At 44.4% G+C, this 26122-nt stretch overlaps 2 protein-coding genes across 2 annotated transcripts in view; one reads left to right on the top strand and one right to left on the bottom strand.

Moving 5' to 3' along the window:
- coro7 (coronin 7) overlaps positions 1-18417 on the bottom strand; it is a 171116-nt gene extending 152699 nt beyond the window's left edge. Inside the window, exons 1-6 of the mRNA XM_083780156.1 lie at positions 18274-18417; positions 14658-14754; positions 14238-14318; positions 13762-13832; positions 8763-8949; positions 4033-4109 (exon numbers count right to left, since the gene is read on the bottom strand). Coding sequence (XP_083636282.1) covers positions 4033-4109; positions 8763-8949; positions 13762-13832; positions 14238-14318; positions 14658-14754; positions 18274-18333 — 573 coding nt within the window. The 5' untranslated portion in view covers positions 18334-18417. The remainder of the gene's footprint in view (positions 1-4032; positions 4110-8762; positions 8950-13761; positions 13833-14237; positions 14319-14657; positions 14755-18273) is intronic.
- A 4174-nt stretch (positions 18418-22591) lies between these two features.
- On the top strand, positions 22592-24193 carry LOC310868603 (transcription initiation factor TFIID subunit 6-like; the record flags this gene model as incomplete). The annotated part of the gene is made up of 1 exon (XM_083779059.1): positions 22592-24193. One exon carries the CDS (start codon positions 22592-22594, stop codon positions 24191-24193), a length of 1602 nt encoding a protein of 533 aa, XP_083635185.1.
- Positions 24194-26122: the final 1929 nt, after the last annotated feature.

Raw genomic sequence — 26122 nt, 5'->3', positions numbered from 1 at the left:
ACAATGTTCACTTTGAGTCGAGACATTTTGCAAAATGTCCCGAGAGTGATTTCAGCGTCAAAATCAATCCCAGATGGAGCACGGCGTCATTATACAGACAAACAAAACCCAGATTGGTGTTTTTGTTTTTTTTGGTGTGTGATATATCAGTGCAATCTGTGGGATGCACCGATAGCGACTGAAATCCAGTGACCTCTCTGTGGCACCTACGTGCCTTGACCCCAAGCAACTGAAGCAGCATACGGCATCAATCACACCGAGCCAATCAGAAGAGGAGGAGGAGGAGGGTGGGGGGGGGTCCTCTGTGATTGAGAGGAAATGGGGTGTAATGGGAACAGGCTGTGACCGCGACATGCGCGGTCCGCCGCGATGTCACTCAATACCAGTGTGTGACTGTGATCACAGCGGCAGACTGACATGCAGACGAGGAGGCCGATAGCAGGTAATAACTATAACTACAGGGCTTAGAACAAACACATTTTGCACTTTGCAAACACATACATGTCAGGCCGGATCAGCGGGCTGACGGTGAGGGATTCAAGCTCACATACGCAACACTGACAATGGCCTACACACAGTGACACAGACACACAGACAGACAAAGCTCATAACACAGAGACACAAAATAACCAATGACTGGACTTCAATACTGGGTGGGTGCACCACTGCACCCTGTACATCAAATATTTCACGAAACTGTATGTTCGCCCCCAGAATAGGGACGCTACTAGAGAGTTCATAAACACACTTTTGTTAAGGACCCAGTTGTCACGGTCAGCAGCGTGTTGTCCTAGCTGTCTGAAACCAGAGAGTTCAAGTTAAGGAATGGTAGGAGTGGGGGCAGGGTTGACCTCACCTCTGGCACTTCTAAAGCCCCCCCAGTTCAAAAATCTAGACTCCTCAACCATCCACCAGCTTTGGATGCGGGGACATATAATTTGCTGTTTATTGACAGGAATAGCAAACAAGGGATTTCCTTAGGGTCCCGTTTGTGTGTGCGTATGCGCGTGCATGTGCGTGTGTGCGTGCGTGGGCGCAAGCTAGGCCACCCAAGAGTTAGAATGCCCCCAGGCCAGGCTATACCATTGGGCCTCTGTGACCTAAACCTAAGCCTAAAGCAAGGAGAGCACAGTGCCAGAGCAACACAGACACACAAACACACACCAACAGTCATTTCCAGGATCTAGCCCCCAGACAAGACCTAACCTATCTACAAAATGGACAAACCCATATATAGCTAGAACCACACACACACACACACACACACACACTAAGTGTTGTTGTGCAAACATGTGAGAGGTGAAACTATCTGGCAGTGCAAACACTCAGGGTCCAGGCACATAAAGATGAGCCCACCGCACTAACACACACTCAGACAAACAAACACAAAGGCTACGACAATAGCCTGTTTAAACACACATACACACATACACCTTGCACAGATGGAGGGTCCACATCCCTGTGCTTGAGGGCGTGCGTGCATGCACATGAGTGTATGTTTGTGTGAGACAGTGCACGTATATGTGCGTCCGTGCATGCGTGTGTGGGTGTGTGTGTGTATATATAACAGTTCGCTGAGACAGCAGCTGTTTAATCAAAGAGACGGAGCCCTCACCTCATTCTCAAGCTGCTTTTAATGAGTTTTCACTGCAGTCTGGTGCACAGCTCACACACACACACACACAACACACACACTCTAACAACCAATCCCTGCACATCAAACACACCATGATGCCAAGCTCCCTTTCTCAGTCTCCCACAGTTACCGGTGTCAGCTGTGATTGGCAGTTCAAGACAGTATAAATGACGGTGTCTTTGTTACTGGGTGTTTGGCTTTTTATTTTCCTTCCTTACCAAGAGAAACAAAACTTGTACCAATTTTGGAGGGCAGGTCTGGGACCAGTAAACACTAAACACCTCATTTCTGAGCAGTGTAACACCCTCTCCTGAGTGCATCCATCTGTCATACAGAAGCAGCGTTTCTTCTCCACAGTCCACATGACCCTGCTTTAGTTCTTTCGCTCAGGACTAGTGTGTCATAAATATACATCTCTCTAATTCCAAATGGGGCCTGACATGAGTCCTCCTCTTTGGGGCTACGGCCTCCCCTTCATCTTCGTTTACCCCCACCGCCACCCTGCGAGGCTGCGCCCCAATGTTTACCCAATGGGAGGGCCGGGGGGATTGGACCCACATGTGGGCAGGCCCTATTTGCTTTAATAAGGTGGATTGGAGAAGATTGGAGGGGGCCTATTGGGTTGAATGACACCAGAGCCCCGAAAGGGCAGGAACCTCGGAGGTCCACTTCTCTGATCTTTGCTCATATTTCTGACTCTCTTTGTGCCTTGTTCCTCTCAAGGCTGGCCTGAAGGCCCATGGCAGGCTGGTAGCACTGGTAAAGAAGACAATTATGCTGTCAAAATAGATGTAGGGCTTGTCTGCGTATGGGATGTAGCTGACAGGCGGGATAATTTGTTTCTTGTCAGCGGGAAACCCAAACAAGGGGGAAATTAGACTTAAGACTGACGTTCATAGCAGTTTAAGAACACATGAATGGCATAACGTTTGTCCCGTCTTGGGCAGGCGTTAAGCTCACCACATCAGGGGCCTCTCTACCTCATTCTCAGCTCGCACAACCGACAACCCACAGGCTGCGTCCGTCTGAGAGAGAGCAGAATGAGGTACCAAACACACACACACACACACACACACACACACACACACAGTATAACTCGAGGCCTGGAACTATGCAAGGATGAATTTATGTTAGCCCCCACTGATGAAAAAGGCCCATGTGATCACCCCTGGCTCTCCTAATAAACCGAGACTACTCATGAAACAATTCCACTTAAACTCATAAATCCATTCCTTCCCTGCCCCCCCTCGCCCCTTTACTCGCAAACCCACATCACCTCAGTCCTTCCACCTCCTGCCCAAAATATTAACAACCTAATGGAAAGCCCTTCAAGCACCCTGATTATTTCCCGATGATGACGACAGGGAGGAGGGGGTGGCACGGCCACGGACGACTCAAAACCCAGGTCTCAAAACCCAGGTCTCTCGGTTGGTCTCGCGCTCTGGCTGTTAAATCACCCGTTTCCAAGGGCCGTGTCAGCGAGCCTCCTGGGGCCAGGTGAGGAGTGAGCTCCCCTCGTACAGTTCGCTCTGTTCCCTTTCTAATTCGGCCATAACTCCTGGAGGCTGTCGGGGGAGTGGCAGAGCTAAAAGCCCTGATTAGAGATGACTCTTGCCAAGAGAGTGGTGGGCACGACGGAGAGGAAGGGGTCAAGGAGAATGTATGTGGGATAGAGGTCATGGAGGGCAACGTTGTTCAGACAAACTGAGAACCCTGATGGATGCATCCTTCAGATGCAGCTATGTGCCCCCCTTGTTGGGGCCCCCAATTAATGAGTTGCTCCGTTTTCCGTTCAGGATGCGGAGGAAAGGATAAAACTCTGCAAGCAACTGCCAAAGAGCAGTGCTTTAATATGCTTTTGTCATCACTGTTACCCCATTAAGGCTTTGATTATTAAAACTGATGGGTTTGTTTCCCCAACATTTGTTTTTTACGTCACAATGTTTCCAAGCTCATCATGGTTTGACTGATTTCCATCATTGTTAAGACCTGGTCACTCATTCCCTACTCTGTGTGTGTGCGTGTGCATGTGTGTGTGTGTGTGTGTGTGTGTGTGTGTGTGTGTGTGTGTGTGTGTGTGTGTGTGTGTGTGTGTGTGTGTGTGTGTGTGTGTTCCACACCCTTGTTTATGAGAGTCACTCCTGTTGACTTGTTAATGGAAAGATCCTCTCATAAACATAACATGACCCTCCCTGACCACCAACAGACCACCGCTCTCTGATGCAGAGACACACAGAGCAGAATGTGAGCCGTTGGTGGCATCTAGTGGCAAGACAAGGCAACTACAACAACAGTCCAACAGCTTCCAGTGTCAACCTGGGGTTTTCTTCCCACAAAATAGAATCGTGTTACATTGAAACAGTGTGTGTATAGCAAACGTAGTGTTTCCTACTCACCTTGCAGGAGGAAGCCAACAGGGAACCGTCCTGCTTCCAACTTAAACTCTGCAGCTGGTCACTGTGCTCTTCCAGAACTGTAGACACACACATACACAGAATGTAGGTGAAAGGAACAGGGCAGGCTTGAGTCGACAGTCCACACACAGTACTTGTGGAGGAAAGGAAAGACAAGAGCACCGGTGACACCAATACTTTGACGGCAACAAAGCACAGTTCAAGCAAATGAGAGCCGACGCACCGTTTTGAATGAGTACAATGAATGATTCCTCGAAAATGTATACTCACGAGTATGAATTTCACTTAATGGGCGAAAGACAAAAGATCACACAGGCATCTTACACCCGATAGTAATTAAGAAGAAATATGGGAGGATCTGAGAAGCCATGATAGAATAAAAGTAAAAACAATGCAACAGATAACGGGTACATTTCACATCAAAGAATGTATACAATGATTCACATGTTATGTTCCTTATGGTTGAGGCAAAATGGCAGACAGGACACAAGACGTTGTGGGGTTACGGTGCCATAAATGTGCACAGCATAGCGTGTGGTCACAATACACACAGATAGAGAATATTACAGAGGGTGTTGTTTTAGGCTTAGGGTTCTTGTTTTGCTGATTAAGGTGGAATTCCACCACAAAGTGACACTCGGACAGACACACAGTGACACAGGACGATTTGAGAACAAACAACAACACAGACGCCAAAAAGGACAAACAAGAACTCGCGCACACACTCGTCCAGATGCTGCCACTGTCTCTCATGTATATTTCCCCTTAGCCAAATAAAGCGAAAAGTGCTATCGAGTAAGAGGAAGGAATGAGAGTGATGGAGCCAGGAGAGTGGTGGTGATGGTGGTAGAGACTCGTTGGAGTGTGTTGGGGGCCGGGGGGGGTGGGGGTCAGCGGTGTGAGCAGCAGCCAGGCCAGCTGTCATGAGGGAAGAGAGGGGTGTCGGGGAGGGGGGGTTGGGGAGGACAGGTGAGGCCAGAGGATGGTGGCTATATCCTGAGGCCAAGATGGGGCAGGGGGACTGCGGAGAACCAGGACTTTACCTCTGCTGCTCCAGCACTTAGACAGAGCCACAGGGCTGCAAAATGTAGGCCATGTCAGTGAGACAGCACCCAACTGAAGAAAGGGCAACCAAATATACCAACAAGCACCTCACTCCACTCCAAACAATGTCATACATATAAAAGGAAAAAAAAGAACAGAGAATAATACAAAACTAGAAAATTCGCAATTTAAAAAAATTGCAGAGTGTGGTTGCCGCAGTGGCTTACATATGCCCCTCCCACTAGTATTGCCAGCCAATTACAATTTCAAGTCACGCCTTAGACCATGCGTAAGTAATTCGGAGGGGATTTAACCCCCGAAATTCATGTTTTTGCGACAAACGGTTAAATTTCTGGCATTTGCGGCGCCCCCTATGGATGAAAATTGAATTGCTTTTAGAACTTGGTTGATTGAACCACCCCGGACATGTGATTGAAATTTGGGATGGATTGGACATTCCGTTCGTGATTTATGGCATTTTTTGTGATATAGGCCCCTCCTACTAACTTCGGAAGACGATTACGGCCGAACGATACGCACTTTCAAAATTCTGCGGTTCAGTTTTAATTGGATGGGTCCAGAGATCACGTGTGCCGATTTCTGTGAGATTTGGACAAAATCTGTAGGAGGAAAAGCAAAAAGTGTGTTTTGGACAAAATTCAAAATGGCGGAAAATCTATCATGGCGGAAATGGGCGTGGCCTATATGGGGAGATGCGTCATGACCCAAGGAATCCAGGGAAAACATTTTTTTGATTTTACGACCTACGGTTCAAGAGTTATAAGCCAAAAGGTAAAGTGGGCTGTTATAGCGCCACCATGAGGCCGACCGATAAAATTTTAGTGTTAAATAATTTTAGGGATAATGTTGAATTATCCCTAAAAGTTTTGTAACTATAGTGATTACAGTCTCCGAGGAACAAATACTTGAATGTGAATTTTTGCCTTTTCCCATTCATGTCAATGGGGAAATTTAATTCACTAATAAATTCATATCAATTAAACTATACAACATTTCTCTTAACAAAATACAAGCACACGATTCCCGATTTTTCCGGTCAATTTGACATATGGCTCAAGTGCGTACAGCGTACAGTGTGGGAGGTATAAAGCGTCAAAATAAAGACTACTAATAAAGACCACACTAACAAATAACACTAGAAAATTCGCAATTTAAAAAAATTGCAGAGTGTGGTTGCCGCAGTGGGCTTACATATGCCCCTCCCACTAGTATTGCCAGCCAATTACAATTTCAAGTCACGCCTTAGATCATGCGTAAGTAATTCGGAGGGGATTTAACCCCCGAAATTCATGTTTTTGCGACAAACGGTTACATTTCTCGCATTTGCGGCGCCCCCTATGGATGAAAATGGAATTGCTATTAGAACTTGGTTGATTGAACCACCCCGGACATGTGATTGAAATTTGGGATGGATTGGACATTCCGTTCGTGATTTATGGCATTTTTTGTGATATAGGCCCCTCCTACTAACTTCGGAAGACGATTGCGGCCGAACGATACGCACTTTCAAAATTCTGCGGCTCAGTTTTAATTGGATGGGTCCAGAGATCACGTGTGCCGATTTCTGTGAGATTTGGACAAAATCTGTAGGAGGAAATGCAAAAAGTGTGTTTTGGACAAAATTCAAAATGGCGGAAAATCTATCATGGCGGAAATGGGCGTGGCCTATATGGGGAGATGCGTCATGACCCAAGGAATCCAGGGGAAAAATAATTTTGATTTTACGACCTACGGTTCAAGATTTATAAGCCAAAAGGTAAAGTGGGCTGTTATAGCGCCACCATGAGGCCGACCGATAAAATTTTAGGGTTAAATAATTTTAGTGATAATGTTGAAATATCCCTAAAAGTTTTGTAACTATAGTGATTACAGTCTCCGAGGAACAAATACTTTTATGTGAATTTTTGCCTTTTCCCATTCATGTCAATGGGGAAATTTAATTCACTAATAAATTCATATCAATTAAACTATACAACATTTCTCTTAACAAAATACAAGCACACGATTCCCGATTTTTCCGGTCAATTTGACATATGGCTCAAGTGCGTACAGCGTACAGTGTGGGAGGTATAAAGCGTCAAAATAAAGACTACTCCAGTGAGAAAATAATAATAAAGTGTCACAGTTACAAGAGTCTGGTTGCCCATTCGGGCAACCACACTAACTAGAAAATTCGCAATTTAAAAAAATTGCAGAGTGTGGTTGCCGCAGTGGCTTACATATGCCCCTCCCACTAGTATTGCCAGCCAATTACAATTTCAAGTCACGCCTTAGATCATGCGTAAGTAATTCGGAGGGGATTTAACCCCCGAAATTCATGTTTTTGCGACAAACGGTTACATTTCTCGCATTTGCGGCGCCCCCTATGGATGAAAATGGAATTGCTTTTAGAACTTGGTTGATTGAACCACCCCGGACATGTGATTGAAATTTGGGATGGATTGGACGTTCCGTTCGTGATTTATGGCATTTTTTGTGATATAGGCCCCTCCTACTAACTTCGGAAGACTATTACGGCCGAACGATACGCACTTTCAAAATTCTGCGGCTCAGTTTTAATTGGATGGGTCCAGAGATCACGTGTGCCGATTTCTGTGAGATTTGGACGAAATCTGTAGGAGGAAAAGCAAAAAGTGTGTTTTGGACAAAATTCAAAATGGCGGAAAATCTATCATGGCGGAAATGGGCGTGGCCTATATGGGGAGATGCGTCATGACCCAAGGAATCCAGGGAAAAAATAATTTTGATTTTACGACCTACGGTTCAAGAGTTATAAGCCAAAAGGTAAAGTGGGCTGTTATAGCGCCACCATGAGGCCGACCGATAAAATTTTAGGGTTAAATAATTTTAGGGATAATGTTGAATTATCCCTAAAAGTTTTGTAACTATAGTGATTACAGTCTCCGACGAACAAATACTTTTATGTGAATTTTTGCCTTTTCCCATTCATGTCAATGGGGAAATTTAATTCACTAATAAATTCATATCAATTAAACTATACAACATTTCTCTTAACAAAATACAAGCACACGATTCCCGATTTTTCCGGTCAATTTGACATATGGCTCAAGTGCGTACAGCGTACAGTGTGGGAGGTATAAAGCGTCAAAATAAAGACTACTCCAGTGAGAAAATAATAATAAAGTGTCACAGTTACAAGAGTCTGGTTGCCCATTCGGGCAACCACACTAATAATAATAAACTGAAGACAGAGACTGGAGTGTTTAGTGTTACACATCAAACACGGTGCACGATGTGAACAAAATAAATAAATCAGTGAATGAAAAAGCACATTGTGTGTGTGTGTGTGTGCTACAACGGTTAAACTAATCGATTTAATCAAGTATTATAAAGTATATTTCAATATATACACACACAATACACAGACATAAAATGTTGTTTGTACGTGGTATGTATGTGTTTGAAAATAGCATAAATGTACTGTGCCAATAGGAAGGCCACAGTAATTGAATAAAATAACTCAGTTTTTTTCTCCCAATTATTCATCATAAAAGTAATCAGTAGAATAATGGATAGTTGCAGCTCCAGTGTGTGTGGTTCGTTGCATACATAAATATCATGTGTATGTCTGTGTGTGTGTGTGTGTGTGTCGTCGTCCCCCCTCCCATTATGCTGCCGGTGGTTACCTGCTAGCGGTCCGTCCTGGCGGTTAACATCCCACAGCAGAGGGGTTCTGGTGGTGCCTACAGCCAACAGCCCCGAGGAGGTGGGGTGGAAGAGGACCAACTCCAGCCTGCCCTGCCTTGGACACAGGGTCAGCTCTGCACCGCCAGGTTGCTCCCGGTCAGGAGCACACAGGCGCCACAGCTTCACCTATTCCCAAACAGGAGGTGTGTAGATGTTTGATCGGGGTGTCAGTGTCTCAGTGAGGCAGATGATTTGGAGATTTACAGAAATCAAATCATTTCGAACTGAATTTTCAGAACTAAAATCACATTTCTTATTCCATGACATTTTGAAGACTCGATAATGTCACAGATGCAAATTACTTCAGGATGACATTTACTCTGAATGGAGCCTCGCTTGAAGGCGGTGCCTCGAGTAAACGACAACCCTTTAACAATAAATGTAGTGCTTTGTGAACAATGTGCGCAAACAGCCGTTGTTTTTCAGAAAAACAATGATGACTCGGTCATAACTGCCAGGTGCAGAAAGCTCTCGTTTATGAACATCTACAGTATAATCAGTTTGTGTGCTGCAGCCTCTGCCTATCAGCTCACAGCTTCATGTTGCGGCGTTCGGAGTATGGGTTTTATGCCGTTCAGACTATGGGTTTTATGGGTAAAGGTCATTACACACTGGCGAATTGGCGACGCGATTTATTCGTGCGAATAATTCGCATTTTTTTAAAACCAATTGAAGTCAATGCAAGCTTCCACATCAGTGGCGAATGTGCGAATGTATCTTTATTTGTTCGCTCTGGTGTCGAATTTTGCAGACATTCGCAGGCGAACTGCAGCACCTCTGACCAATCAGAATGCAGCCCAAACTTGTTGCTGTGTATAAACAGTGGCGTTCCGTACAGTAGCTGTCAACAGAGCAGCCGTCGGTCCGGCTACGCAGGTCAGGATAGCGCAGCAGCACACACTGTTGCACACCTCCCCTCCTACAACTCTGTTGGGTGGGTGTGCGCTCGCGTTTGCGTGCGCGTGCGCGCATGCGTGGTGCGTGGACATGGCACATGGGTGTGCGTGTGCTAACAGCACGCAACGGCAACAGAGAGCAACGGGCTCCGCCAAACTTTGGTCTGTATGTAGGGTGGTCTCAGGTAAAGTGGGCCATCAGGTAAAATGAGCCAGCTATAAGGTTTCTGCCTCCTAGACCTTTGAGTTTTAACAGCCAATGCTGCAAATCATGTGCACACAGCACATATGTCTGACACAGCTGTACTTGACAAAACAATTGATTTGATTGGTCTATTTGTTATGGTGGGACCATGGCAGCCAATTTTCAAAATGGCCACCAGCAACAACTGTTTTCTTATGAATGATGGATATAATATGATATTTCAGACTCATTTACCATATATAGTACTTGGTAAGTGTCTTTTGCATAATTGAAAATTGTCATTGAATATTCAAGATGGCCGCCATTTTTCAAGATGGCAGCCATCACTTGTATGATTGTCTGATATGGGTGATCTCGGTGTTAAATCAGTATTTTTTTATGATCCAGAATTACATTTTTGAACTTTGGAATTGGCCAGAAACTTCCTTCTACCTCACAAATGAATATCAACAGGGCATGTGTATAAGCTCAGAAGCCCATACAGCCCACGCAGGCTTTTTCCCGTGGCCAACATGCTTGACAGTGTCACAACCCGTCAATGCATGCAGGAACACTGGTAGTTTGTGTGCTTTCTCCTGCCATAGCCCTGCTGCAATTTAATGGGCTGCTATAAGTATCGGAAATTGCTTATGGTGCCGACTATGTTCATGACTTTCATTGACACACCCAATAATAAAAATAGGTATTCCATTGAGTATCTCATGGTCAGAAACCATGAAATAGATACCAAGTTTGCGTTTCTAGCTCATCTGGTTCAGAAGTTCAAAAAAATGCAAAAAAAAAAATCGTATTCATATTATTGATCAAGTTTCGTGGAAATATCTCTGTTAAAAAAATTGCCCTATTCACCCCCCATTATAACTAATAGGGGCTAATATTGGGGCGGCCATATTGGACTTTCGCCCAACAATTGACCAGGTTGTCCATATAGGTTGTGATCCTACTGTCATAGATATTATTTCTGGTGGAAAACTTTGTATGTTATGACAAATGCAGGTCAACCCCCTTTGCCCCCATGGGTAAGTTATTAATGCAGCCACACCCGGCAGCCAGCAAAAACTAAAGTCCTCAATGGGCCCAAAAAGTAAGGGCCGGCCCTACCTGGGCCCTCATCACACCATGTACACTCAAGACACTGCCCCCGCTGCCACCCGTAGATCTCCATATATGGAGCTGACCCGTTCTGACATTCCATATGTTGATCTGACCTCATCTGTACACTCAAGAAAGACACGCTCTGCCCAGGCCGTAGCGTAACGGTCTGGGCACCGGACTGGTAATCCAGTCGCAGTGTGCCGCGGGTTCGACTCCCGGACCCGACACGGCCTTTACTGCATGTCATCCCCCCATCTCTCTCCCGTTTCCTGTCAGCCTACTGTCTGTCCCTTCAAAAATCAATAAAAGGCGTAAGCCGCAAAAAAAAAAATCTTTAAAAGAAAGACACGCTCCATTTATGGCCAGTACAGAATTAATTCCATATGTTGATCTGATCCCCCCATGCCAAAGTGCCAGCGCTCACCCAGCAGTCTGCTGTCACCCAGGCGGATGCATGCACGCTCACTTCTTGCCCTCAGGGTGTCTTACTGGTTTTATTATTACAATGTAGGGCTAGTGACATTATTGTGGGTAGCCCCTCCTATATTCAGCTATAGTGTCAATTTTTGTCCTAACACAAACATGAAATGCCATTCACAATGAATGGAGAATTTACGTCATGTGTCTGAGCAAATCGGCGATTTTTGTCCTACACAAAGACTAAATTCCCATTGACAATGAATGGATAATGTACGATGAAAAGAGCACCCCTCACTTCACATGGGTGTGATTTCTTTTAAATCAGAAATGACTGTTTTTCTTTGCAGCTTGAGTGGCCCATTTTAGCTGAAAATAAAAAAAATAAGTCGGCTATTGACAACTGAGATTGCTTTCACCTGGCATTTACCCTGAGTAGTCATATATGACTGATATTATTTCATCTGTTGCGTCATAAGATGTGATGCATTGCATCTCCCGCCATAACAACCATAGACTGTTTTATGTCAAGTACACTTGTAGCACGGTCTGGGCACCGGACTGGTAATCCAGTCGCAGTGTGCCGCGGGTTCGACTCCCGGACCCGACACGGCCTTTACTGCATGTCATCCCCCCATCTCTCTCCCGTTTCCTGTCAGCCTACTGTCTGTCCCTTCGGAAATCAATAAAAGGCGTAAGCCGCAAAAAAAAAAAAAAAAAAAAAAAAAAAAGTACACTTGTAGCGAGAATCATGTGCATCCATTGGCTGTTCAACTTTAAAAAGCAAGGCTAAAAAAAACGGTGGCCCATCTTAGCTGATCAAGCTGATCAGGTGGCTTATTTTACATGAAAATGCTACATCTTAAAAATATGTGACAGCTTGTTTCAGAAGCTGTAGGGACTAAACTATTATTTGTTATTAAATACATTTAACTTAAACATATTAAACAGTCAATAATAATCATATAAACCCAATTTAGTGTCATAGTAGGATATACCAATACAAACAAAAGAGGTAGGCCTATTAGCGCACGCTGCACACCAATAGTGAGGATCGAGGTGCATGCCGACCACGGGACGGGAGACAAACTTGTAAAGGAAGGATCGGTTGCAGAGCTCGTAGTCACGAATCACGATACAAAAAAAAGGGCTGGCGAATATAATCGCACAATACGCGTCGCATTTATATGTGTACAGACGCGACTAAATTCGCCTGGCAAATATTTCGCATTTTTTGGATCACTTATTCGCATCGCGTCGCCAATTTGCCAGTGTGTAATGACCTTAAGTCTCCCATTGGCTTAGAGGCAGCCAATCATGAAAAAGTGTCCACTACAGTCACTACTAGTGGTAATAGCAAATGTAGTCCAAGCCCCAGGCAAAAAACTAAAGAAAATAAAAACAGTGGCATTAAGTGCCACTGTTTTGACCGTCCCAGCCAGCCACTGTGGTCGAGTCAGGAGAGGAAAGGTAGACGGCTGCCCGTACAGATGAAGAGCGTCGTGGGTGGGAGGTGTGTGTGTGTGTGTGTGTGTGTGTGTGTGTGTGTGTGTGTGTGTGTGTGTGTGTGTGGTCTGTCTATGCACCTTCCTTGAATTATGTGACTGACTTAAATCAGCACAAGCATGTCGCCACAATGATACCGTTGGTGGAAGTTAAACAAGATTGACTGATCAAATAACTGCTGTACATGCTAGTGTGTGTGTGTGTGTGTGTGTGTGTGTGTGTGTGTGTGTGTGTGTGTGTCTGAGGTAGACCATGCTGCAGACACAGACCCACACTCATCAGATTCCTCTGAGGCAGGGCACCTGTGGTTCAGGATAATGTGTTGAGAGGAGGGAGCCCTGAAAACGCTTTACTCGCAAAAGCCCAAGGCAAATCATAACCATGTAGTAATGTTTCATAAACTCTGAATGTGACCATGTGTGTACTTAGTACTTACTGTATACTGTATACTTGTTGATATGTGTCCATGTGTGTACGTACAATGTGTCCATGTGTGTACTTACTGTATACTTGTTGATATGTGTCCATGTGTGTACGTACAATGTGTCCATGTGTGCTCTTACTGTATACTGTATACTTGTTGATATGTGTTCATGTGTGTACGTACAATGTGTCCATGTGTGTACTTACTGTATACTTGTTGTCTCCACCAGGCCGAAGTCATGGGGAGAGAGTATGTTTTGTACACTTCTGAATGTTAAATTGCCTGTTAGCCTTGACAACGTTTTACCAGAACGTATGCAAGGAAGGCAGGGAGGAGAGAAGACAAAAAGATGGGAGCAGAGTAAGTTAGAAGGAGGAAAGAAAGATGGAACTCACCGTTTCATCTGCGGAGCATGTTGCCAGGAGACTATCATCAAAGGGAGAAAAGTCCAGATCAGTCACTACATCTGAAAGAAAGACATACAAGCAGAAAGAGAGACACACAGAGACAAAGAAAGACACACACGCATAGAGGAGGAAAGAACAGGACAAAACAGCGGATTTGGGTCAGAGGCTTCTGGCTCAAATGCCTTTCGTTTCTGAGCAATGGCATTTGCATTTCTCATGTGATAAGTCTATTATGGGAGTAACAGATTGAACGTGAGAGAGAGGAGGAGAGAGAGAGTGGGGGAGAGAGAGGAGAGTTAGAGACAGAGAGGGTGGAAGGTAAGGTGATATGAGGTGATGTCATGTGGTGATACACATGCAATGTTTTGTAATGTCATATAATATACAAGGTAACGTGATATGATGTGATGTGTTATGAGGTGATATGAGGTGCAGTAACGTGGGTAAACGTAGAGAACGCCTACCAGCATGGCAGGGGACATGAGTGACCGTCCATTTGCCATCTGAACCTGGTTCTACCGAGGACAGGCCCACCAAACCTCCACCTGGATATAGAGGGAAACACATGCACGCACATGCGCACAGTAACAAGAACCAATGCACGCACGCACACACACACACACACACACACACACACACACACACACACACACACACACACACACACACACACACACACACACACACACACACACACACACACACACACACACACACACACACACACACACACACACACACACACACACACACACACACACACACACACACACACACACACACACACACCTGATCAAGTGCAAACTCAGGAGAGCTGCAGCTGTCCACAGAGAGCCGTTTTGATCCCGGGTTGTTGAACCATATTATCGTTTGTCATCTCTTACCAGCCTGATCTGTGTTGAAGGCCACCAGCTTGGAGCTCGCTTTGATATGGTTCCCCTGGGAGGTGAAGGAGCCGGCACGGACATCAGTGATCCAGCCCTGGACAGAGTTACAGGGACAATTGGATCGGATGGTACTGGGTAGGACGTATAGGGTGACCAAAAGGGATGAAGCTTCAAGCTGGGCCTCTGTGGACCCTTTTCCACCGGGGTCGAAGCGGTTCGGTTCATTTTTTGTACTGCCTAAAGATGAACCAGTTCAGAGTGTTTCCACAGAAAATGAGTTGGTTCAGAACCCTAAAAGTTGTTGAGCTGGAACCAAAAATGTTCTTGAACGAACATTCTTATAGTGGAAAAGGGGTGTTTAATATATAGGTGAAGCACCATGTATGATGATGATAAGAGCTCCGCCGCCACTTCACACAAGTGTGATTTTGTTATACAACGGTGCCGCACAGTGAAAATAGACAATCTACAATTGCACATTCCATTTCTTCGAGGCGCGTTGTGAGCTTGTAGATTGCATAATTTTTTGTTTGACACACCATGAGCATTGCAACCAAGTATACAGGTTAAGCCATTTTAGGCGGGAACCCTTTTTGGTGTTTTAAGCATTCTGTTCTACTTTAGCTATTGAAAAATAGCAGATCTACAAGCTCATAGCGCGCCACCGAGTGGCGCGCTACGAGCTTGTAGGTCTGCTATTTATTTTTTGCTTCTGGGGTCCCTGGAACTACATATTTTGAGATGGGGGTTCGTGGCCCAATAGAGATAATTCTTGACATGTCATTTCCTTGACATGAAAAAGGTTGAGCCCCACTGACATAGAAACATGGATTTTTCTCAATGTTAGGATTTAGAAGACCCAGTCCAAAATGGGTTAATCAGGCATCAGTTGTCACTGGCAGTCACTGCTCTAGCAAATGGTTGTGTGGAATCTGATGTGGACTGGATTCGGACAACCTTTTGAGTTCAGAGTTATGCTCCCCCAGGTGAAAACAAGGAAATGGTGAGCCAATGTGAATTGAAGGATGCACAGTGGCAGCATTTGATACATTGATGAAATGGTAATGACAAAATGGGGGAAATACAATAAAAAAAAGAAAACATTGCTAATGCTAGTATAGAACTGAACATTCTCAAGATAAGGAACAGATGATTGCACAAGAGAGGACATGTTCATGAGAATATTTGGAAAATGCATTTTTAGGAATCAGCTGATCTATATGTGGACAATGTGTTGTAATGTATAAAAAACATTTAACATTTTTAATGCAGACAATGTGAGACGTCGTTTACTGTATGAGTGGTTCATCATCTGTTCTGTTCTAGTTGAGGCTAAATGTGATGGGTCTCTACAAACGACTGGAATTCTGTGCGTGCGTTCCGTTGACATGTCGACACAAGAGCAGACACACACACACACACACACACACACACACACACACACACAAACACACACACACACACACACACACACACACACACACACACACACACACACAGGGGGGGGGGTGGACAAAATGTGGTGTCACGTCATAAGGAGCACAAATCATTGCTTGTTTGTGCAAAGTTGCTGTGATAATTAAGCAAGAAAATCTAAATGTTAACAAAAGAGGAAGGATCTGGCTGGGAGCACAAACGCACATTTTTGAATCAGCACTATGTTGAGGAAGTGGAGGCAGGGGTTGCACAGTGGAGTACTCATAAAAACTGTCTTTCATAATGTGAAACAAGGGAGAGAACGAGAACAGAGGGCACTTAGACACTACATGGCAGGCAAACAGATGAGCCAGCCTGGCTGAAGAAACACATTGCTCCACATGTAGGCAGACAGATATGCGTAGAAACGTACTCTGTTAAGAGTTTGTCTGTGGTTCAGTAGGATAACACATTGTCACATTTTGTATCTATGTTGAACCGTTCTTTTTTCCCCGCCTCATAATTGAACCAGTTCACAGTGTTTACACTGAAAATGAATTGGTTCAGAACCCTTAAAGTTGTTTTTTTTCGGAACTTGAACCAAAACATGGCTGCCGGTTCTGTGAAAACAGCAAGGTTCCAAGAATGTTACAGAATGGAACCAGTTCTAGAATTGAAGTTCTTTTTGTGGAAAAGTGTGCAAAAGTGTTGCAGATTTGACAGGCTTACGGTATGTACATCCCCACCGCATGGGACCTGCCTCAATGAAAAACCCAATAAATAGCTATTCTAACCCAGATTCCCTGATGAAAGCTTCCTTGGAGAGAAAGTGCTGCATAATGATGAATTACAGTTATTAATAAAGGGTCTTGTCGTCTGTTGCAATGCATATAAAATCAACGCAGAACAAGCATGGAAATCAAAAGCATGCGAGACAAGGACAGTTTTCTCAGGATCAGACCGGTTACAAGTTACAGTAACAACAACGGTCAAGCAAAACCATTTCACTTTGTCAGTGCATTCACTATTTCACTTATGATGAGGCAGACCTTTTTCTGCAGCATAATATTATACCTGCGCTCTCAGCATTTGGCAGCAGACAGACAGCAGTGTGTGGGTGTCGTGCGAGAGTACAGAGAGAGAACCACAGGACACTTCAGCCTGGGTCATAGAGAGGGGGTTTTAGCTGTGAGGGACATAGTCTGCTGAGCCCCTCCTCTCTCTCTCACGTCCTGTGACTGCCCCTGAACTTGGCTGGGCTCAAACAGACAAACCTGATGGTGAGGCTTTTCTCTTTTGCAGCCACAACTCTCTCTCTCTCTAGTCTGTCACTCTCTCAATCCTGCATCCCTTGTACACTCTTCGACATCCCTTTCTCAGTTTGTCAATGTTTAACATGATAGCACCACACCAGACAGTCCGTCATGTGAGAAGCTGTTGTGCATTTGTTGTGCAATAGGTTGGCTGCCTTGGTGTGGTTTTCACAACATAAAGGATACTGTAGGGATCTTCCCTACCTGAAGCGTCTATCTCTCCTTGCATGTATTCTAGCCTAGGGGGATTACATAATACACAGCATGCAGCTGTGTATTATTATCAACACCAAACCTCTCTCTCCACAGAACGAAATCTGCGGTATGCAAAGCATGCACGAATAAAGCATGTGTCATGCCACTGCCAGGGACAAGTGTCAATTCACGATACTGTAGAACGTAGATATTGGTATCAGACTGAGACATGCACATTTGCATGGAAATCTTTGTCTTTTGGTTTTCAAATCTGGGCCATATCCGATCAGACAGCTACAACTCTGCATATATAGTAGGCTACAGAACGTTGTCACAAAGAATATTAATATTTTCAGCCAACAGATTCAACAACGTGACATCCTCTATGATGATGACAACTATGTGATGGGCGTCTCTGCAACTGATGCAGGCTACTGCGTATATCTGCTGTATGGAACCACATGGACCATAGTAGTTCAAAAGCATGCGAGACGGTGGTTTTGTGACAATAACATAATAATAACAATTAAAGTTATATCTTCGCATCTTTCCATGTCTCTAGTCTGAATGCAATGCAGCCTTTCAGAGGTATGCAGGAAGTTCAGACAGAGCACTCCTCCAGTCTACAGCTACCGAATGCTAACGTTGGCTAGGAAAAAACGTCTACATATCCCATTATAGCTACTCACATCTTTCTTGGCAATTTTCGGGGTGGTGTTTTTGAATTTGGAGGTCTTAAAACGGTTCATGCTGCCCTCTGTCCGGGTTCACTGTGGAAGCCTTCCGGGTGTGTGTGTCTGGTGAGCTTGTTGGTATTCTAGTAGCTGCTGCTACAGCTGACAGCCAGTATGAGGATAGACATCTATGCGCGCGCCGGACGCCCAGGTCGCGCTTGGTTTGTTTCACCGGCTGCACCGAAAGGGTGGAGTCTTGATAGGAGAGACCAGACAGAACTATCTAGCTACCTAAGTTCAGAGCCATAGATGTAACCTAACACCTTGTTTATGTAGAAGTGTACTATGTTGTATTATTCATGTTTAGTCTGTTGCAATATTCTCTCAATACAATAATATTTTCTATCTATAATACCCAAACTATTATTCTCTCTTTTCTCATCTTTACTTTATTTTTATTTTGTTATATAAACACTAAACAGACACTTAATTGCCCAAATGTGCCCAACATGTGCTGACCTCATCACATTTGTGCTGACCTCATCACATTTGTCATGATTGCAATGGCCGTTTTTAGCCCAAGGAGTGTTTTTGTGCAAAACTAATGCTCGGAATGGATTCAGAATCATGAAAACCCCCTAGTTTGACATGTCACAACATGCTACTTGTCTTAAAGCAAAAGGAAACATTTTTGACAATTTTGCCTGCCATAGGATGTAATGGTAGGGTCACAAGAAACCCCTATAAAAAAATGCCCAGTACTGACAGCCGGTCAGCAAGTGGATTCATATTTTAGGCCAATAAAAAAAACTATATACCAAATTTCCCACTTTAAACAAAAGAAGCCTTCTGTCGGCTGCCAGACTAATAGACCAACACTAGCCCTGGTCTGTCACATTTATTGATTGATTGAATACTTTATTAACAGTTTGCGGAAAAAGCACATGAAAGTACTGCAATACAAGGTCTGCTAATTTAAGGCCAAGAAAGAGGCTTGTTTCCATTGGGTACGGAATACTCAATTAATCGAAATATTTAATGACATATGGTACAAATGAACAAATATACAGTAGGCTACTATGCAAAAACATCATATACACTGTTATAAATAAAAAAATATGTAGCCGGCCCTACAGTATAAGGGCCTTGACTTTTTACTGGGGCCAGCCATGTTAGAATTCATGCAGTTGTTACCTGTAAGTTAGCTCTGGTCCATAGCTCTAATGGACCAGAGCTACCTGTATAAGTGCTCTTTGAGAGCGGTTTTGATTCAAGCTTCAAGACTGTACTTGATACAGTACATGACATCATCTCATATTAGTACTGTACACAAGAGTAACATTGTTTGGTTTGGACTCCTCAAACTTGTAGCAACATTAACAAAAAGCTGTTATATTACTGACTCCATATTGCCTGCATGTGCCTTATGCTCCCTTATTACTCCTTGTCTTATTTAATACTACTGACTGCCAAATGCAGCCTTGTTGACTCATGGCTATGGCTTTAGCCTACCTGTGGCCGGAGTCATTCAAAGAATGCCTCTTGCCTCTTAATTGTAAGGAAATAAATAAATAATGATGTTACAATGTAGTTAGCAGGTGGACATCAAACCTTTTTGTCTAAATAACATAGCGGGGAAAAATGAGATTTGTAAAGAACAACACGTTTTACTATTCAGTAATTTGGCAGTAAAATGGAAGTAACATCTCATGCACTTAAAACTTGGACACCAGTGCCATCTAGCGGACTTCTGTAGTGCTTGATTGATTGATGTATTTTGTGTGCGTGTGTGTGTGTGCGTGTGTGTGTGTGTGTGTGTGTGTGTGTGTGTGTGTGTGTGTGTGTGTGTGTGTGTGTGTGTGTGTGTGTGTGCGTGCGTGCGTGCGTGCGTGCGCGCGTGCGCGCGTGTGTGTGTGTGTGCATATATCCGTGGATATATGCTCCTGAGGAGGAGGATTCTAAAAACGACTTATAAATCCTATAAAGCCTTGTTTATACTTCACTGTGCAACGGTCCTATGCTGGAAAATAGCAGATATGCAAACTCACAGCACATCTCATTCAAGACACTGAACTTGCAGATCTGCCATTTTTGCCTTCCAAATGCATTATGGTTAAATGGGCCCTAAGAGATGTATAAATTAACTAGAAAAAGTGCCCTTCTGGGCACAGGTCTCCAGGAGGATGGGAGAGTGTGTGATGTTTGGCAAAATGTTTAGGAATAATTTAAACATGTTTTGTGTGTGTGTGTGTGTGTGTGTGTGTGTGTGTGTGTGTGTGTGTGTGTGTGTGTGTGTGTGTGTGTGTGTGTGTGTGTGTGTGCGTGCGTGCGTGCGTGCGTGCGTGCGTGCGTGCGTGCGTGCGTGCGTGCGTGCGTGTGTGTGTGTGTCCTTTTCAACCTGCAGTTTGTTCCTGTCTGAGACCAGCAGTGCCGAGTCATCTGCGAAATGAAACAAGTTGCAGTCACAAGCTGATGTCATGTCGTCTCCATATTAGGAACAGTAAAGTCCCAAGTATGCTTCCTTGTGGGACACCACAACTCACTGGGAGGGGGGGGGGGAGACAGTGTTTGTTCACCTCCACCATCTGTCTCTCCCCTCCAGGTAGGATTGCATCCAGCTCACTGCCAGTGTCCCTTTGACACCCATATTTGGAGATGACTTTATATCTGTCTGCCTGTGTCCCTTTTATGAGTATGACCACAGACCATATGGATTTCTGTGTCAGGCACGGCCAAATATGGAGTCATGTTGATGACATCATTGTACTCTTAGTCTTACTTGGTGCATCACTCTGGCGCATCACGCCGTTGGGTCTTCGCAGATACAAATACCCAATCAGTTCCATGGTCTGGAACTGCGACATCTGATGGCTAACATTGATAGAGACAGCCTAGATGATAAGAATAAGTCTCTGGGAATGGGAGATATGAACAAACTCACCAAGCATCTTGTCATCCTCCAAGGCTTCCAGCAAATGAACACGTTTATTTTACAGAGGGGGAAATGGGAAGAGAGAGAAAATGAGGCTTTGACCGAGGCTCTGTCCGAGGCTCTGGCACTGCTTGAGGAAGACGAAAAAGAAAGGAATATAATTAAAAATCTCACCATCTCCCTAGACCTCCAGTCCACAGAGAGGAGGAAATGGGAAGAGGAGAGAAACAAACTGCTTGGAGAAAATGAGGCTTTGACCGAGGCTCTGTCAGAGGCTCTGGCACTGCTTGAAGAAGACGAAAAAGAAAGGAATCGAATGAAACATCTCAGCATCTCCCAAGACCTCCAGTCCGAGGCTCTACCAAAGCATAAGGAAGCTCTAGCAATGCTTGAGGAAGAGAAGGAAGTGAATACAATCAAGCAGGAAACGATGAAGGCTATCACTATCACTTGCCTTCATCTACATGCATCAATTTATATGAATATATATTCATTAATTGGATTTATTTACCTGGGATTTCATGGCCACTCATTTTGGATCATGAACGTCTCTTCGTTATAGAGTGGGACATTTGGACAGAAACAAATTGCTTAGAGAAAAGGAGACTTTGGCTGAAATGAGTAGATCAAAAACCTTGAGAGAGATAGTTGTATTACAAAAAAGGTATTATAGCAGGTAGACAACCAAACATATCAGACATACTTAGTATAGTGATCAAGTAAACAGCATATAAATAAACAGCGTCTATAGGCAAAAATGTGTGTGAATGCAAAGGTACTAAGTGTGGGGGCCTGTGGATTGGTTTTGGGTTTGGGTTTAGGCAATCCCAAACTGCAACTGAAGGGGTTAATTATAGTCTAGAGAGGAGGAAATGGTAAAAGGAAAGAAACGAATTGCTGGGAGTAATGATAGAATCAAGCCCCCAGTAAGGCTATCCAACGTTGAAGCTGCCTGCACTACCTATACTGGCGAATAGTGGAACTGCAGCACGTTCATGGAGGTGGATGTCGTTAAGTGACGTCATGTGCGTAACGTGTGTCAGCCTGGACTTCAAATTTGAGGTCCAGGCTGTTCTGCTCACTCGAGCCATTGAGTTAAATGAAAATGGGGGCTGTTGCTCCAGTCCTTTCTCTATCCTGTATAACTAACTCTATGGACAGAATCCAGAAATATCTGAGTGCATGTGTCTGTGTCCCTTTCATGCCCATATATGGCGATCTGTAACACGAGCTCATCAACCCTGGCTGACGGTCCAATCACAGGTATATAAGACAGGCGACGTCATCGAGGCTCTTCGTACGTTAGAGTGGTGGAATGAACTGTATAGTTCAAAAGAGAGGTCAAACCGGATGGATTCTAACGCTAGATCAACATTTACACACACGAGCCATGGTAGAGGAATGTCGGTCCTGTCGACAGAATTCATCAAGGCAATTGCTGAATCTGTGGGAGTGGGGCAAATGCATGAGGATAGTTGTGCAGTCCTCAGTGAAGAGGTCAGCTTCAGAATAAAGGAAATAGCTCAGGATGCCCTTAAGTTTATGCACCATGGGAAGAGACGTAAATTAACCACCAATGACATAGACAATGCTCTCAAGCTCAGAAATGTAGAGCCTCTTTATGGGTTCCAGTCCCAGGAATTCATTCCCTTTCGCATGGCAAGCGGTGGAGGGAGGGAGCTTAATTTCTATGAGGAAGAGGAAGTCGATCTCAGTGACATCATTAATACACCCCTCCCCAGAGTTCCACTAGACATATCTCTTAAAGCACATTGGTTATGTATTGAGGGCGTGCAGCCTGCTATACCAGAGAATCCACCTCCAGCAACGAAAGAGCAGCAAAAGGCAGAGTCTACTGAACCCCTGAAAATGCCTACTCTGGGTCAGGAGAGAGCGACTTCTGCAAGTGGCAAAGGAAAAGAAAAGAGCAGGATGAAGCCACGCAGCACTTGTGAACTATCTGTGGAACAGCAGCTCTACTACAAGGAAATCACAGAAGCCTGTGTTGGCTCGTGTGAAGCCAAACGGGCTGAGGCTTTGCATAGTATCGCCACAGACCCTGGGCTGTATCAGATGCTACCAAGGTTCAGCATCTTTATCTCTGAGGGGGTGCGTGTAAATGTGGTGCAAAACAATCTGTCTCTGTTGTTTTACCTAATGAGAATGGTCAAAGCTCTAATGGACAACCGCACACTGTACTTGGAGAAATATTTACATGAGCTGATTCCAGCCGTGGTGACATGTATTGTGAGTAGGCAGCTGTGTTTGCGACCTGATGTTGACAACCACTGGGCCTTAAGGGACTTTTCTGCTCATCTAATGGCCCAATGTTGTAAAACCTTTAGTAATAATACAAACAACATTCAGTCTCGCATTACCAAGACCTTTACTAAGAGTTGGTTGGATGATAAAACCCAGTGGACAACACGTTACGGCTGCATAGCAGGACTTTGTGCACTTGGATCTGATGTGATTAAGACTTTGATTCTTCCGCGGCTTGATGTAGAGGGTGCTCGCATCAAAGCAGTGATGGAAGTACCGGTCGTGTCTAATATTGAGAAGATAGGAGCTGACCATGTTCAAAGCCTGTTACTGAAACATTGTGCCAGTGTTATTGCCAAGACCAGACCTGTACCAGATGTTGTGGAGCAGTACCGGGCAGACTATGGTTACCACCTCGGAGACATGCTTTGTTCCCACGTAGAGAAGGCCAGGTCACAACCAGTATTACAAGCTCACAAACTCAATAGCACAACCACCTTAAAAATCACACAGCCTCCTCCCATTTTCACAGTCTCGCAGAATGGTTTCAGCGGATCTGCAGGGCCTTGCACTCCCAGCATCATGTCCCCTCACCCAGAGGCACCATCCACCCCAGCAGCAGAGTGCATTGTAACGGCAAACAGTGCAGGATATGCCTCGACTCAGCAGGTTATCGCCCACGACTCTCCCCAGTCCGCCTCCCCAGTCACAAGCACAGTTCAGCGGTCAAATCAGAGCTAGGATATGGCTGCAGGAAGACGAAACGAAGAAGCGGCCCAGAACCTCCCAATACCTCCACCCAGGTCTCATCAAGAAAGAACAGTGACAGAAAGAGAGTTTTTGTCCTGACTCTGTTGCTCATTGCCACACCATGTTCATTCACAGTCGGTCCTGTGCCTTGTTTTTTTCCTTTATTGCATTATACAGAAGCTATTGATAGTACATAATATTATTCATTATTAGAAGCAGTTTCCAAAATTACATGATGGCTGCCTGTCATGGTTCTGATCTCTGTGGACCCTGTCTTGCATGGAACATTATCCCTTATACCTAATCTTATCTAATTAGGCATTTATTTTGGAAAAACATTTTAAATAGTGAAAACAGACAATCTACAAGCTTGTAGATCGTCTATTATTTTCACTATTTTAAAATATTTTTCAAAATAATAAAAAATGCATAATTCTGCGTTCACACGGGCAGATGCAAATAAGGCGCCGTGCAAGATAAGATGCTATTTTTTGAGGGGCTCCCATGTCCAGCTTTGAGGGTTTGTGTAAACACAAACATTGTAGACGAAGGTGAGGCCGCAAATTCTGATTCGAATGAGATGATTTTTTATTTATTCCAAATGACCGACAAACATTATTGACGACATTCTGGCCGGCAGTTTTACTCATTCCCCGCCTAGGGCGAGATTCGACCAGATTAATTAATGATTGCAGATCGCCTAGGGCGAGATTGGACGAGAAAAAATCACACCCATGTGAAGTGAGGGGTGCTCATCATCATTGTACAATCGTACATCATCGTATACATCATCATCAAGAATGGTGGTCCCATATTGCCCAAGCGCTCCCACCGACATGTGATTGGTTAGATTTGGAATGTTTCGATGTTTAATTTACGTCATATTTAGCAGACATTTGGCCAAAATTCCCCTTTCATTGTCAATGGCAAATATTGAGACGTGTGAGGACATGTCAAAAGCTGTTGAGGGGCTAGCTAGAGGGCTAGAGGGGCTAAATAAGGATTTTTACTGGTTCTTGGCGTCATTGTCGCCATGCAATGCTTCGCTTCCGCGTTGGCGACGTCATCGATCATTTTCCATCCTCGATCCAAAAAACTGTTTGTACTAGAATTGAGCTCAGATTGAGGTGATCATACAAAACATCCATGGTTTGGGAGGTCAATAGAAAATTATGGCGATCTCGCGGGACAGTTTCCTGCGCTTATAGGATGAAAACAAACAAAAACAAACATCTGACCTGTGCCCCGGAAATTATTCCGTGTTCCCGGAAGTACGTCAATTCTGGTGGTGTCGTTTCGAACTTTCGAATAGCCATAATGGTTGGCGCGGTAAGTTAAACTCCTAGCGCAGCCTCTACATTATTTGATATTCTCCACAAACAAAACAATGCAAGTGTTTGGGTGGATGTAGCCTCGCCGCCAGTGGAGACTTTCTCCTTCTAATGATGCCATAGTGAACGAGGCGCTGACTGAGAAACGTGCTGTGAAGGCTGCTGGTTTCTGTCAAAGCGAGATCCTTTATCCATTTCAACAAACCACTTAATATCTGATCTGAGATAGAAGCTACTCAGGACAATTTCTGAGGGGCCCCTACTATGCCCAGCTTTGTGTGTACCAAGTTTGTGATGATTTGATTGGCTGAGTACAGAATGTGCTGTATGATGATGTATGATGATAAGTGGGATGTTTTCATCACTTTCCGCCTTCATAAACCCACACCCATAATCTCCATAGGTGGATCGAAAGCCAACATGATCCTACCAAATTTTCAATTCAAACTCTGCGCCCTTGTCGCTGACCAACCATGGGAGTGCTGTGCCATGATGAAATATTGAATATGAATTTCATAGTGGAGGTCAAATGGCCTTGGATCAGGGATGCCTGCACCCTAGTCAAACTTGGAATCAAAGGTCATACATA

Source organism: Protomyctophum parallelum (assembly GCF_964188405.1).
Source record: "Protomyctophum parallelum genome assembly, chromosome: 13".
Lineage (NCBI taxonomy): Eukaryota > Metazoa > Chordata > Actinopteri > Myctophiformes > Myctophidae > Protomyctophum > Protomyctophum parallelum.
Note: the sequence above shows the minus strand (reverse complement) of the source record. Positions and strands in the feature narration are given on the sequence as shown.